General features: G+C 41.5%; 1 protein-coding gene across 1 annotated transcript in view; it reads right to left on the bottom strand.

The window, feature by feature from the left end:
• Nucleotides 1-13,697, bottom strand: part of LOC111597607 (DNA N6-methyl adenine demethylase) — a 103,118-nt gene extending 89,421 nt beyond the window's left edge. Inside the window, exons 1-3 of the mRNA XM_030225695.1 lie at nt 11,838-13,697; nt 11,531-11,776; nt 5,477-5,494 (exon numbers count right to left, since the gene is read on the bottom strand). Coding sequence (XP_030081555.1) covers nt 5,477-5,494; nt 11,531-11,776; nt 11,838-13,682 — 2,109 coding nt within the window. The 5' untranslated portion in view covers nt 13,683-13,697. The remainder of the gene's footprint in view (nt 1-5,476; nt 5,495-11,530; nt 11,777-11,837) is intronic.
• Nucleotides 13,698-16,092: the final 2,395 nt, after the last annotated feature.

Below are 16,092 nucleotides of genomic sequence, written 5' to 3'. Positions count from 1 at the left end.
TGTTGCTGTTGCTGTTGATGCCTCCCCGGATTCATAGCTCGCTGTATTCTTGCGCGTGCAATTAGAGAACTTGCAGCAGCGGCAAAGCTGCAACTTTGGGCTTGTAAATGCAGCAAGCGCTAAATTGTTTGCTGGCACGTGTGTGCAGCTGCGTGTGAGTGTGCGGGTGTGTGTGTGGGTGGCTGTTTGTGAATGCGTGTTAAGTGCAAAGTTCTGCTGCAGCGTTTTTATGTAACACAACAACAACACCAACTAGCGCCAGCTACGTGACGTGAAATTTTTTAGCGCATTTTATGTGCAGGTTGTTGTTGCTGCTGCTGCTGCTGCTGCTGTTGGTTTCCAGCTGCCTTTTTGAAAATATTTCTTTATAATTTGTTTTTTTTTTTTGCTTTCTTCGGTTTTGTGCCCGTGCTCTTTACTCTAAACCACCCCCACGCAGCAGCAGCAGCAGAAGCAGCAGCAGCCGCGCCCGTTAAGGGATGTTTATGCACGCCAGGACTTTCGTACTTTAGTAAATGACTTGACTTGTTTGACTGTGTTGCCCGGCACCCAAGCACAAGCTCAAGCCGAAGACTGAGTCAGGCCAAGGACTGAAGCAGGAAACAACTTTTAGTTGAAAATGAAAATACGCAAAAAAAAAGAATAAAAATAAATACAAGAGGAAAATCAACAAAATTAAATTGATTTTTCTCTCGTTTGGCAAGCGTGTGAAATGTATTGGAAAAGAACTGCAAGCTAATTCCCAACTTTTACGCCAATTGAAATTCTGAGAAATGCCCCGCAACTCTTTCGCTGGCAGAGATATGTGCGCATCGAATTTATTGTTTCAATTATGTTTTCAATTTGCGCCGACAAACAAAAGCCGCGATATGCAAAAAGCCAACAACAACAGCAAAAAAAGGCTCTCAGCTATAAATAAAAGTAAAATAGGGAAAACAACACGAAATTTTGTACTTCTGTTTGTTTGTTGTCAGGTTCATGCGCAGCATTCAATATAGCGAGAGTCGTCCTGCACCCATATCCTCGCAGCATACCCCGAACCCAGGCCTTGTCCTCACGCAAGTTATTGAAAGTAAACATGAGAAAATATATATACTGGCAGGAAATACAAAAATTGTATTCCAAACTCAACGCGTAATGCATGCGAAATTGTCTCAAATAATATTTAAAGAAAATTAAATTGAATTTGCGGCAGTGCGAGGGCTGACAGCACGAGGAACATACAGTCAACAGAGCTGTGCAGTTAGCAAATACCCTGCATTTAGAGTCAACATACTGGCATTTGCCAGCCAGCTGGCAGGACATCCAAGAATTAGCTTCTACCTAGAGACAGAGACTCTATTTATGCCTAACCAAACCAAGAATGAGTGTGAAGCTGGACAGGGTATGGGCTATATGAATGGATTAGCAAAGATCCAAAAGCTGCTAATAACATCTAACAGATCGTTAACGCGGCAGGGGCTCGAGCTCCGAACTGGAAGGATATTACGACAGTTTCAACTGACTTTAAAATAAAAATAAATAAAGAAAGGGAGAGAGAAAGGCAAGGGAAAGGGTCTGCTATTCTAATTCAAAAGATAAAGATCTCAGTTTCACTCTAACAAATACTGTGAAGTCAATACAATATGGAGACATGCATTTCCTTTGAGTCAGAGAGTAAGATGCAATATACCCCACAATGTATATGTTACAGGGTAGGATAACAACAGTGTAACAACATCGCAAACGCAATGATAACATAAAAATAATCAAAAATCGATTTCAAAGTGCGGCTTTGTTTTTGTAGCAATATGCCAAAAAAAAGAATCTTCTTCCCTTTGTTGTTGTTGTTGTTGTTGTCAAAATGCAATCAAAAGATACAGCAAATTGTTGCTGTTGGTGGTGCTTGATAGGCACTTTGTGAGCAAACTTTTACTTCATCTTCTTCTTTCTCCTTTTTTACTTTTCTTTCATTTTGGGGGCTCTAACAAATTTGAAAATTGAAATTTCCATTCTGATTTGACTGACTGGGCGCTTAAACGGATTTACAACAGTGTGTGTGTGTCTGTGTGTGTATGCATGAGCGTGTGTGTGTCTGTGCGTGTGTGTGGAGCTAAGCTGGGTATTTAGTTTTGGTTGCAATTAGGCGCCCGCAATGTAACCTGTAACCTGCTGACCCTCTAAGCTAACAGCCAGAACACCCATCACTTACGTCTACGTGTATGTGTCCGTATTTAGCTATGTGCAACCCCTTTACTCTTTGGCTGACAAACGCTTCGTTTCGTTTCGTTTCGTTTCTGGCGCTAGGGTGCGAGCTCTGTTGCCGCATTGCTAGAGACCGAAGGGTCGCACTCTTCACGAATCGGTCAAGCTGAAAAATACGCTGCAATTGCACCTTGCATACACACAACACACAACACACATATACATAGAGCATAAACCAACAAGTACAAATGATATAATTAAGAATGTTCGACCTAAAAGATGCCCAGCAATATCTTATCGTTGTAGAAACTGAGGTGAGAAACTAGTGAAAGTGATGGATATTCGTCGAAAGCCCATTAATCTATTGTGCAGAAAATAAATGTATTCAAGGTATATAAGTGATGCTTTGCAGTGGACTTATATATATATACATATATATCTATATACATATATATTTCCAAGTAAATTTTGAGATGTGGACAACGCGACGAGAAGTCTATAAAAATACAAAACCTTACATTTTAGACTTGTAAAATGATGTAAAGGAGTTAGGACAGAGCTTAGTTTTTGGTATATATTTTTTATATTATTAAACACATAAATAATTTAAGAATAAATGAAGAAAAAGAAGAAGGAGAAGGAAGAACCACAAATGTGTGTTCCATAGACTATTGCCTTAGCTATCTAAAAGCTAAGCAAATCAATCAAAATTACCTATCAGAAAATGTTGCTGAGGGATATGACAGCCAAATGCTTTGACCTTTAATGTAAGCATACATGCCAGAATTTTAGAGTTTTTGTTTAATTTACTGATAGGCCACATAAATAACAAATTAATAAAAAATTAATTTGTTGAATATTAAGCTGAATTGAAACACAAATCTAGGCATATTTCGATATATATTCGACTGAAAGTATTAAAGCCTTTAAACAGGCAGACATATATAAATTGGTCTATACACGAATAAGAAGATATATCCCTTTTGTTGTGCAGGACATCATCTATAGTCCATTGTTTATGGCAATATTTTGCAATTAGTGCTTCTTACAGTTATATTTCTATATTTAACTCGGCCCATTAGGTGCATGCAACATGGTTGTTTTACAGGGTATTTAAGCCAGTTTCCCTGACCATTTCGGCTATGCATCGTTGATATTTAAATTGAGCCAACGGGCAGTAAAATGCGCCGCTTGCAGGGCGAAATGCACTTCAAAAATAGAAATGCAAAAAAAGGGTTAAAAGTGCCAATGTGTGTGTGTGTGTGTGTGTGTATGTATCCTGTATCCTTGAAATGCAACGCATGGTCGCAAGCGTAAAAATATTTTCGCTTTTTTTTCGTGCTAGTCGCTGCGTCTCTTTCCAGCGCTGTCTCTGTCTCTTTCTCTATTGCTTGGTTGCCTTGGCAATTTTGTTTTTCTTTATGTATGACTCTCCATTCGTTTGCTGTTGTTGTTGTTTATTAATAAACAATAACAAGAATGCTTAATTGCATATCTATTTACTGCCAGCTGCGCTCTTGCTGCTTGTTAACCTCATTTGCAGGCACCTTACCCCTGGGCTGCGCTACCGCAATCCGACCCCTTCGTTCTCTGCCGCGCACATCCAAAGTCTCTCCTCTAATTTTTTGTCTCTGGCTGTTTCCTTGCAGTTTGTCTCATTAAAATGAGCAAATGCGAAAATCATTTGCGCTGCAATTTTTTACAGCAAGTGCAAATGCAGTGGCGCATTTGCAGCTCGTTAGTGTGCATGAGTGTGTGTGTGTGTGTGTGTGAGTGTGTGAGTGTGTGTGAGATAGGACAATGCGGCACTTTTGTCCTTTAACTAGTTGCAAGGATATGGCGCAGCGTCTTGTCCATTGAGCTTAGCCTTGCCGTTTGCCATGCAAATTCCACATTAAGTATACGCAGCGTTGTAGCTGTTGCAAATTATGTAACATTCATTTGCATTTAGTGCTCTACTATTTTTTTTGTAACTTTTAATCAATGCTGATGTTGTTGTTGCTGTTGTTGCTGTGGTCATTGAGTTGTGTGTTGTGGCTGCTGCTGTCGCATTCAATGTGCGCTTAACAAGGATGTGAAAATTTATTTATTAAAATTTAACAACGCATTATAATCAGCGCAGATTTATATAAATGTGGCTGTGTGTGCGCGCAGACACAACAACTACTTATACACACAGTTTTGAACAGTGGCATGAATGCCTCTCATCAACAACCACCAGCAGCGACAGCAGCAGCAACCCATCAACAACCATCGTCCACACATGCAGCCGCCGAGGCAGCAAATCATTTTCATGAATACAGCAACAACTACAACAGCTACCCAAAAAGCATTCAATTGCACAGACAGACAACACTCACACACAGATACAGCATAGAATTGCACCAACACAGATAAAACCGTTTTATTATTTAATTTATGCGCCTGATAAAAAACTGCTGGTAAAAAAAGAATTGAGCGAGACCGTCACATAGACAGACGAGAGATCCATCAGATACATAGATACATTCGCTGCCAACAGATACAGAGGTACATTCGTTGCAGAACAATGAAGAACTCAAAGAGTTGCTTGCATAATACTCTATATAGGGGCATAGTTTGCGCAGGCCTCAGACATCATGCTCAAGGTCAGATAGTTGTGGAAATTATAAAACACGTAGTAGGGCGTGACCGACAGCAGTATACTCGTTCCTAGGTAAAAACAAAAAATGCATACAAACTCAATTTCGCATGTTTCTTGCCCTAACGAATGATTACGGTGATACCGGAAGTAACAAATAATCTATCCAGATTTGGCATGAGCCCAATGATAATATACCAAAGAATCTTAACACTACAACAAATTTGAAGGCTCTAGTTTCTGTAGGGACAGCAAGACGAAGAAATATTGAAATATTCATAAATAATATTCAAATTGAAGCACAAATGATATAAATGAAATATGTTAGCTAAATTGCAAGACTACATGATAAGCTTGACGTCTCGACCAAGTTCAAGATTAACAAAATACCTAAATATGGATGAGAATTCAGTTTCCCTAGTTCTGGGTTATCTACAAATGGTTGATCCTCTGATATCTGATATCAGCTTATTGACATTTAGACTTATGTAATAGATATCTAGCAAGCCTTAAGAACTTCGTGGAATAGCTTACTGGACTTTCTTATCTAAAAGATAAAACTATTCGAATTTATCATCGAATATTTTAAATACAAATGCAAATGTGATTTTGTTTGTTCCCCCAAATAGAATTAAATGGAATTTATTAAATAAATAAATTGTGTATACGTACGGGCTTAGCTTTGGGTTCCTGCAATAGAACAGAAAAACGTATTTAAATTAAAATCATTTTAGCATAACAAATTTAAAAAAATTCCAATTTGTAATTAAAATAAATTGAAGCCAAAAAAAAAGAATAATAAAATACCAGCTTAAATGCACTTTATAAAATAAACATTAATGAATTACGCCAGAAGGGGCTTGGATAAAAAACTTCTCTAATAGCCTGCAGGCTTATGGCGAGCACACATACATGCAAAGCCCACCTCCACACGTGCACAGCCATCCATCTAACAGTACACTTTATGTACCTGCAATGTTGCCTCTTGCCAAAACTCATCATTCTGTGAAAGTAGTGGCTAGAGAGAGACATATGACCTTATTGAATATGGAAGGTCATCTGTATAGTATCGAAACAAGGTTGTATATTAAAACTCCATGAGTTGTTATCACTTTTTTATACCCTGAGCTCATTAAAATTGGAAATGTAGGGTATAATGGTTTTGTGAAAACATATGTAACAGGCAGAAGAAGGCGTCGCAGACTCCATATACGAGCTGGGTCGATCTAGTAATGTCTGTCTGTCATTTTGTCCATCCGCATGAACGCATCTGGTTGCTAAAATTATACCCTGAACTCCATATAGCAGAAAAGTCAGTCAGCAATTAAGTTCGTATAGTGAAGCGCATCTTCAGCCCAAGCGCAGCCGCTGCGTCAACTGCGCATAGCGCGAGCTACTGCATGCGTGCGTATGTGTGTGTATGTGTTGCTTGCAATGTATGTATAAGAGAAGCGTAAAATATCACCTCTTCAGAGGCTAATCGATCCGTCGCGCCTAGAGCACTTTTGCTTGTGTTATTTTAGAGGTAATAGCCATCCAAGTGTGGAAATATTTGTAATTTTTGAATTCACTAAGAAAACCAACTTATATCCTAAATTAGTAAAGATACCAAATTTGTTATAAATCCTAGGTATTACGAAAATGGATCGACGCGCTTACACAGACGGGCAGACAGATAGACGGTGGCTTAAAGCTCATTTCCTGATCAAGAATATATGTATCTGCATCTGTACATTTGATGAACATTTTCATGGGACATGTATTCGCACATTATACCCCGAATTAGCAGGTTCGAGGCATAATAAAAAAATTTCAATATAAATATATATGATATAGTCAAAAATCAATACATTTAACAGTGAATTTACGATATACAATTCAAATATTTGAAATCATTTGAAATAAGCAGACAGAGGAACAAATGTATAAACAGAGAGAGAGAGAGAGAGAGAGAGAGAGAATTATAGACAGAGGGCGTGAAGGAGAGAGCAAGAGAGATAACTATGGATATACATCACGTATAGTTGTGCATAAGCCGCTTAAAAGTTTTCCTCCCCCGTAGCTCAAAGCAAAGCAAAATAGTTTTGTCCAACATAAATTTATATATTTATATATATATGTATATGTATATGAAGAGTATTTACTCATAATCATTTCCTCGTGCGTGGATCAAATGTGAATATATCTATGGTGGGTGCAGCTCATAGCAAATGAGGGAGAGAAAGGGACAGAGAGAGAGAGCGAGGGAGAGAGAGTGAAGTAAGTGAAGCAGAAATACGGCACGTCCGTTTTAAATCCTAGAGCAGGACGAAGGCTCAGGCCGAGGCTCAGGCAAAGAAAGGCAGGAAAAAATAAAAAGGAACAATGTGTGCAGATGTGCAGGGAAGCGAGAAACAAATGCAGATGTTTGTCTCTATGCGCGTGTGTTTGTGTGCGTGTGTGTGTGTGTATTCGACAGATGAATATGCATTTGGAGCAGCGCAAAGGAAATAAAACAAAAATTCAATCGGATTTGTGGCAGAGCCTGCAACTGGACACAGTTTGTCTTTCCATTTAGTGCAATGAACTCTCTATCCATGCCTCGAGCACTGTTTCGCTCTCTGTGTGTATTGCATTGTAGTGAAGCAGCAAATTGACTGATTGAAGCAGCATTGTGCTGAAGAGCAGCATAGCACCTGCCCATAAGCGTCAATTATAGCTGCAAAAATTGCTAAAAAATGCAGAAAAAAACGAAATCTAAGAAACAAAAAGGTAAAACTGCTAAAAACTTGTACATAGAATGTTGAGAACGAGCAAAGGAAAGGTATGAGGAGAGAGAGAGAGAGAGAGAGGAAGAGAGAGAGTGAGTGTGTGTGCTGGTGCAACTGGATATGCCAGACCACGACATTATATCAGATTGCACAATACAAAATGCAAATACGCACACACACATGACAGTCTTGACAGCGACGATAATTAAGTTCACAAGCTCATTATCATGCTGCTGTTCATGTGTGTCTCTATATGTTATCCTGCTTTGCAGGACCTGGCAAAGCCAACGAGCCAAAATGCGAGTGAATGTGGATATGTGCCACAGGCCTGAGGCAGCAATAAGGACGAGGACGGGCGAGTGCTGGGAGTATGTCACGAACGATGTGTGCTCAAGTAGGAGCATTGCACTCCCTGTACTAAGTGCGAGCTACTTGCTACTAGCAGCTCGAATTTAGTATGCATGAAGGGAAACCTTTAAGTTGTCATGGGTGGCTTAGAGCGCTTGGGCTAGTTCGTTCAGTGGAGTGCATTTAGCTTGATGAAGTTGCTACTGCCAGTTGCCAGTTGCCCTTTACCCGTTGCCCGTTACCCGTTACCCGTTGCCAGTTGCCAGTTGCCAGTGTGGCAGGCGGCCACAAAAGTGAAATTGAAAAAGTCTTAGCAAGGACAATACACGGAATAGGTATAACAGGACACTGCCAAGTCAATCACTCATACCAAGCCGAATTCAAAGGTTGCCTTTGGTCGTCATTTTGGGGGAAGTGCGGCTGTTGGTGGCGAGTTTCGTTGGACCAGACGCCTTTTAATATTTGCTCTTCTTCTTGTCGTTGATTTGCCTTATTTGCCAGCCGTTTGACGAAAGAGACGATGAAAATAAAATGCGAAATGGAAAAACGTTTTAATGAGAAAATTCCTAAGAAAAACTGCATATTTAAGGCAAGCAAAGGGACACGCTTTACCCAAAGTGCGACAGGAAGCAGCCTCAGCCTTAGCTTTCAGATTTTGGCCAGAGTGTGCGGGCGGGCCCAATTCAAATAGCCAAGTTAATGACTTGTGCTGGAGGCATTTTGTATTTCGTTTTTTTTTATTTTTTATTTTCAGACCTGATTTGTGAAAGTAAAAGCAGATGAGGACGCGGGTCCGCTCAGAGTGTGACCAGCTGCCCAGTCGGGCAGAAACCAAACCCCGAAAACCTGAAAAACTCGCAAAAACTGACAGCAGCAAAAGGCGCATATCGAATTACAAGAGCTGCACAAATACCACAGAAATAAATACGAAGTGCATTGATCCGCATTCGATTCGTGGCAGCAGCCAGCAGCAACAAGAACAACCGATACGTAATCACAACAGTATGCCGAAATATTGGCAACCAGCTGTACTGGCTGAAGAGAGCAGAACTTCCGCGAAAAAGAAGAAAGAAAACGACATTGTTGATATTAATTGTATGTATGTGTTCATATTAACACTGCGAAACAACAAATTAAAGACGAAGACCTGCGAGAGCATTATACAGCAGAAACAGTTATTAAGTAGCCAATGAACTGTTAAATTTTAAGACACGTTATATAAGTACGATGAGATTCGCCATAGAACTGCTGTAGTTTCACATGCATCGAAATACAAACAATACAAATTTAAATTTGTGTTGTGTAGTGTCTTGGGCATTGCTTTTATGGTGGCTGTCCAAGCAACGAGCACATGGGACTTGTATGTATAGCGGGATGAATGTGTCGAACGGCTACAACAATAATGATGATGATAAAGCAGAGGAAGATATAAAATAAAGCGCCAATTGTGTGCCAAGCGCGGAAGGAAGAGCTGCCAACAACCGTGGCTGTTCGTCTACAATTTATGTATGTATGTGTTTGTGCGTGAGTATGTGTGTTGGGTATATTGACATGTCACAGCGACTGCAAAATTTACAACTTTATCTATGTGTGTCGTCATTGGAAGCAGTGGCAGGAACAGCAACAGCAGCAGGGGCAAAGCCGGCAAGAGATAGCGGACAGCTTCGATCGGCTGCGTCTCTTTGCGTGCCATTTTCTTGTTTGACAACCTTTTGTGACGCTTGGCGTTGACGCAGGCGCAGCGCTGTCCGCGTTCTCCTGTCAACCTCCTTCTTAATTGTGTGACCAGTCGCGCGCTGTCTCTGCTCTCCTAACTATTTTGCTTGCTATCTCATTTACGCTTATGCCGGCTGTAACTACGTGCTCGTTTCTTTTTCGGTTTCCTGTTTGCTGCTTCTGCCAGCAGCACTCTGGCTATGGCTGTTGCTGTTGCCTTTGCTTTCGCTGCCGGCGTTGATCGTAGCAGCGAGACAAAACGTTGCGCTCAGCCGCTTATTTATTTATGTCTGTCGCACTGTCTGACTTTCTGTATGTGTTCATGTATGTGTGTGAGTAACGTTTGTATGTGTAGGTTGTGAACATCTGCTCCTGCAGGCGGCAACGGCTGCGAACGACGTTTGCTTTTCTTTTGTTGTAGCTGTTATTGTTGTTGTTTCTGTTGCCTCGTTTCGTTATTATCGTTTTATTGTTGTTGCAATGCTTACTTATCTTTTTTTGTTGTTGTTACTTCCACTTCTACGCTTAAATTTGAAGCTTACGAAGCGCGTCCATATGGAAGCGATTTCCATCCGTGGACATGACCTTAATTTATACCTCAATGCTAACTTTTAAGAGAGCAACAAAGACAGGGAGCGACATCAATTGTAATGTCGATGGAACAGCTGACTTCTATTAAAGATGGTATATATGAAATACTCTAAGCGTCGAGAGCCTTCGAAGTCCTTTTAAGATATCCTTTGCTGTGCTCGGCCAATGAACTTGTCAAATGAAAAGCAAATAAGACATCACATAGCCGCAGCCACTTGAGATCCCAAAATGGACCCGCTCGGCCGCAGTTTCAGCTGCAGATTTGGTTGCGTGTACGTGTGCATCTGTGTGCTTGTGTAACCTGATTTTATTTAAGGATATGAGCAGCCTGCGGCTAGGCTCTTAAGTGATTTCGAAACGCAATGCAAACTGAATGGAAAACGAACGAAACTCCTCCTTAGCTCCTTGGGTAGCTGTGAGCTTAAGGATACGCGAATGCTCTAGATGCACTCAAGTGCACGTACGCAAGTACTTAAGCAGAGGCACACACAAACCCACACACACACATGGCAACAAACGTGCTTGTAGGTTACTAGTTGAATTTGTGCCCATGCACAGGGCAAAGGCGAATTCGGAGGCGAAGTCGAAGGCGAAGGCGAAGGCGAAGGCAAAGGCAAAGGCGAAAGCAGTTGCATGCATTTGTACGTTTTAAAAGAGAAGAGAAGAGAGGAGAAGGGAAGAGAGTACAGACGATGGGCGCATTAATTTGCACTGGCTCCAGCTGGAACATCTGTTCCATCTGTGCTGACATAAATCTCGAGTGACTGACCGCTGGAGCGCAAGACCGCGCGAACTCTCGTGGCCGCGAGCGGCGAAAAGGAAACCAGTTTGCGCTGGCAATGATTTAGTTGTGCTACAGTGGAGCCTCAACTTAAAGTCTCACATCAAATATTACTATATATATGTAACTGTAATAAATAAACTGACTAACTCAATACCCTTAAAAACTATTTTTATTGCATAGATCACGATCACAATACAAACCTAATGCAGCATTCCTTAAACATATGCGGAACCCCCAGTAAGACCTATTCAAATTTAATTGTTCTGAAATTGAATATGGCTAAATATGAAACCGGCTTGTGATATTTGTGTCGATTTGACCCACTGTGCCTCGAGTAGGCCTTGTCATTGGCTATGTTGGTGCCGCTGAGCAGATGCTCAAGTGTGCGGCGATTTCATTGAGTAACTTTTTTGAATGGATGAGAATTGGCCAACGTAAGCCTGGGCCACGCTTGAATCCAAGCCTGGGAAACTCTTAAAAATTGAATGACCAAATGGCCAGAATGGAATGGCCAACTGTATGTGTCTGTGCACTTACCTTCTTCTCGGTGAGCTTCTCGCAACGTCGCTGCTTGCAGATCTGATGGCTCTTGTCGTTGCGGCAGGGGGCGCATTCGCCGCAGTTATCCTTGCGCTGGCAGCCGACGCATTCGCCGCAGCGCTTGCGCTTCTTTTTCGACTGCAAAACAGAGGCGGAAGAAGAGAAGGAGTTGTTGTTGGTGGAGTGGTTGGCGTTGGTGGGTTGTTGTTGGTAGTGTAAGGTTATGGTTGTGGGTGGGTGTTCCTATTATTCGCAGCGTTTGCAAGTTACCGCTTTCGCTAACGCGCCCTCAACTAGAACTTACCTGCTTATCGCATCCACTGGCGTTCGCATCGTTGCTGTCGCCCATGCCCAAGGCGCTCAGCGGACTCTTGAAGTTGGCCGTGCTGCTGACGGCATCCACTTGTCCGGGATTGCCGCCGCTGGGATCAACGTCCATGCCGCTGGCCTCACTCTCGGCGCTGGACTCGAGCGAATTGGGCCGCTGTTTCCGTCGTTCCTTCTTTCTCGCATCCAGCCGTGCTATCGGCGACTGCAGCAGCTTCTCTACCTTGATGGGCGCCGTAGTCGTCGTCGGCGTCGGCGTCAGCGGCTGCGTGGTATGCGGCGTATGACTACCACTGCTACTAGCCGCATGCGGAAAGCTGTTGCTGTTGTTGCCATCGTAAGACGTGGGCGTATGCATGCCCACAGCCACGCCCAGGCCAGGATGGCCATGTAGCTGTTGATGCGTGCCACTGTTGCTGTTGAGATCAAAGTCTTCCTTCTTGAGCAGCATGCTGCCCGTGAGCATGTCATAGTCTGCACCAGCCGACGCAGCCATCGGTTCCTTTTTAATCAGCGGCGCGAGGCCCGGCGTCAACGGCTGATATAGCTGCAAGTCCCCAAATGCAGCGGTGGCTGCTGGCATCAGCGGATAAGCTCCTGCTCCGGTTGCTCGATGATGGGAATGCATGTGATGAAATGCATTCGGCGGTGGCGGCGGAGCGCCCAACGGTGTAAAGCTGCCCGATGGCGGCGTTATGCTCGTCTGCATGCCCGGCAGCTGCGTCAGTGGCGAGCCGACGCTCATCATGCCCGGCGAACTGACCGAGATGCTAGCTGGCGACATGGCCACCGTTTGCAGTGAGCTGAGTCCAGATGGTGCAACTCCAGCTCCAGCACCAGCTCCAGCTCCAGCGGCGGCGGCTGCTGCGGCTGCCGCTGCTCCAATTGGCAGAGGCATGGGCGTGCCATCGGGCATTAGCTGATCATTATAGCCATGAAATTGACTCTGGAATGAGGGCAACTTTGAGAAGGGCTCAAAGCCGCTCTTTGGCTGTGACTGCGACTGCGACTGCGAATGCGACTGCGACTGCGACTGAAACTGTGTGTGTGGCTGGTTCTGCGGCGGCCCGTTGTCCTTGGACTCCATTTCCCAGGGACGTGTATAGCTGCCGTTAGAGTTCGAGTTCGAGTTGGAGTTGGTGCTGTTGCCGTTGGCGCCTACTGCTGCTGCTGCGGCAGCGGCGGCGGCGGCGGCAGTGGCAGCAGCAACGGTATCACTGTTATGTGGGCCATGAACGCGTTGGCTATGGGCGTGGCTGTGGTCAGGGTTGTGGCCATTGTTAACACTGGCAGCAGGGCCATTAGCATTGCTGCTGTTGCTGCCCAAGGGTGTAGAAACATTTGTGTTGCTGCTGTTGTTGTTCTCGCTGTTACTGTTGCTGTTGTTGTTATTGTTGCTGGCGTTGTTGGCAGGCGCCGTTGGCTGCTGACGAGCATAATAGTCCCAATGCTGAGACTGTTGTTCCTCTAGCGATTGCTGCTGCTGGTAATGTTGGTGCTGTTGCTGATGTAGCTGTTGCTGCTGCTGCTGTTGATGCTGCTGCTGCTGCTGCTGCTGCTGTTGATGCTGATGTTGCTGTTGGTGCTGCAAGTGTTGCTGCTGGTAGTGATGATGATAGGGCGTCGTATAGTGTTGGCTAAGACTATTCAACTGATTGAGATGCGTATTGTGCAAATCGGCAGCTGCCGAAGCAACAGTTGCTGATATTGCTGGCAGCGTGTTGCTGCCGCTGCTGCTGCTGTTGCTGGCGATGTTGCTCGCTCCAGTTGACGGATCGACGGGGCCGCCTGTGCTGCTCTGTGCGATTATTGTGGACGCCATTTAAGTCCGCACACTCGCATGGCTGCGCAGTCCAAATAAAACTGCGCGGGAGGGGAACAGGGTCAAATGTCAAATATATATCTATATATATATCTATATATATATATATGGTTTGTACACGCTGGTTGGCAGAGTTAAAACTTGTAATTTGTATTAGAAATCTTTATTTTTTGTACACGCTCACTGCTCTTGAGGTAGTTTTCCTTTCGATTTGTTGGTTGCTTTGCTTTGAATATTTATTTAATTTTCTGACTTTTGTTAATTTATATTTTGAACTTTGAACTCGCGTATGTCGCGTGCTTTGTGCATACTTTGTGTTTGTTGTAAATTTGTATGTTAATATTATTTAATGCGCTTACAGTTTATATATAAATATAATTATTTGTTTATTATTTCTGTTGTATTAATTATTTATTTGTTGTTGTATACGTGCTACTACTATTTAATTGTTATTCAAAAATTTGTAAGTTGAAAAATTCAAAATTTTATTTTATTTGTACTTTTTTTTGTCGTGTTGAAAGATATTGTTGTTGCTTGTTGTTGTTGTTGTTGTTGTTGTTGTTGTTGTTGTAAACGGCAGCGTTGCGAAATGAAATTTGTTTAATATTCGCTAATTGTTGCTTAATTATGTTAAATTAATGTGCTGCTCTTGTAGTTGCTGTTGTGCTGGGTCTCAGACTTGCGACTTCTTTGAAAAATTGTTGTTTGTAAATTTGTAATTTGTAATTTGTAAATTTGTATTTGTTTTGTATGCGTTGTTTGATTTATTTAATTCATTATTGATTTATTTATATATATATATATGTATACATGTATATATAATTTGATTAGCTTGTTGATATTGTGTGATATTTTGTAAAATTGATGCTTATGAATTTTGTACTCTGGTTTTTGCATTAAAATTTGATTTGCTTTTATTTGTTGTTGCTTGTTTGTTGTTAATATGTTTATATATATAAAAAATAGTTGCAGCTTTTATTGAAAATGGTTTTTGTTTTTGTTGTTTTGTTTGTTTGTTTGTTATATATAATATTACTTAGTATATTAGGCTTAATATTTAAAAATCTTTGTCTTCCGTTTGTTTGTTGGGTTACCTTACAAATTAATTAAACATTATCGCTCTTATTTTTGTTATTAAATTAGTTAAGTTGTTATTTTTATCTTTGCTTGTATAAACTTAATGCATTTTTATTTTAGTTGTTTGTTTTTTTTCTTATGAATTTTTGGTTGTTCTCAAGTTGAAACTTTTTTGATTTTAAGCCAAAGAGAAATTTTGTGTTCAATTTCATATGCCAAAATGCTTGTGGTTGGTTTCCGTTCTAATCCTTTGGTTCAAAATCTGTAAATGAATCAGAATCAGAAATTATATTAAAGTAATTTCAATATAATATAATATACAAATTTTTATAGTAGAAAAGAAAATCTTCATGCGAGCTGTCAATGTTAGCTGTTTGCTTTACATTTAGTTGCCTACGCAGTTGCCTCTAACACCCGCAGTTGATGTTGCTGCATCTGCTTAGACTTTGTATTGCTTCACAATAAAAATAATAGAAATATGCCAATCTACGAAGTATTGTTACTGTTTATTGGCCACTCTTCGAGGTGTTCGAAAAGGCGCTGTCAGTGACGTCATAGCTTCTGTTAAAATTAAAAGGCACTCTGCAGCTCACTCGATAGCAAATGTTTTAAAGTATTATACAGAAATGTAGTATTGTGTTTATGGCAAATATAGTAACTCTTTCATATTGTGACTATGGCAAATATAGTAAATCTTTGATATACATATTCTTATATGTATTCAAAGCTAAATTAGTTGCTCAACTAGCACAGCCAAGAGCTACAATTGGCAGACGTCTTTAACAGCATATGCAAATGTTAACAGAGTTCTGTGTGGATTGCCTTAGTTACATTCACTTTACATAGATATGCAAATGTAAAAAGGCGGTCTATATCATAGGTCAGATCTATAAGTCTGGTAACTCAAGAGCGAACTGTATGTGGCTTCCACTTGCTCTGCTTAATGCCTTGAACAGCAAGGCAGAAAGTTGAGGTAACAGCTTGTTGAAGAGAGATAAGCAAATGTAGAAATATATATGTTTACAACTAATTGTGTGCGTTTATCCTAGCTCAGAGCTGTCCCTATCCTAGCTTTTAAGGCAACTGTATTTGGCTGCCACTCGAGTCTGTCCTTTTTATTTTTGCTGCTATTATCGTTATTCTCTCGATGCTTCTCTCTGCTCTCTGCTCACTCACTTAAAACATCTACAAACTTCAACACATAATTATGGTCTTTGACTATATAATGAGCGTTGGCCAAGTCCAACTTCACGCTGGCAGGAAGCAGCAAGCAGCAGTAGAAAAAAAGAAACGAAAAGCAACAAAAAATGTAAAGGACACTCACTTCTGGCTT

The sequence above is a fragment of the Drosophila hydei genome, unplaced genomic scaffold (genome assembly GCF_003285905.1).
Source record: "Drosophila hydei strain 15085-1641.00,03,60 unplaced genomic scaffold, DhydRS2 tig00000001-arrow-pilon, whole genome shotgun sequence".
Taxonomy (NCBI): domain Eukaryota; kingdom Metazoa; phylum Arthropoda; class Insecta; order Diptera; family Drosophilidae; genus Drosophila; species Drosophila hydei.
This window is presented reverse-complemented; position numbering and strand designations above follow the sequence as displayed.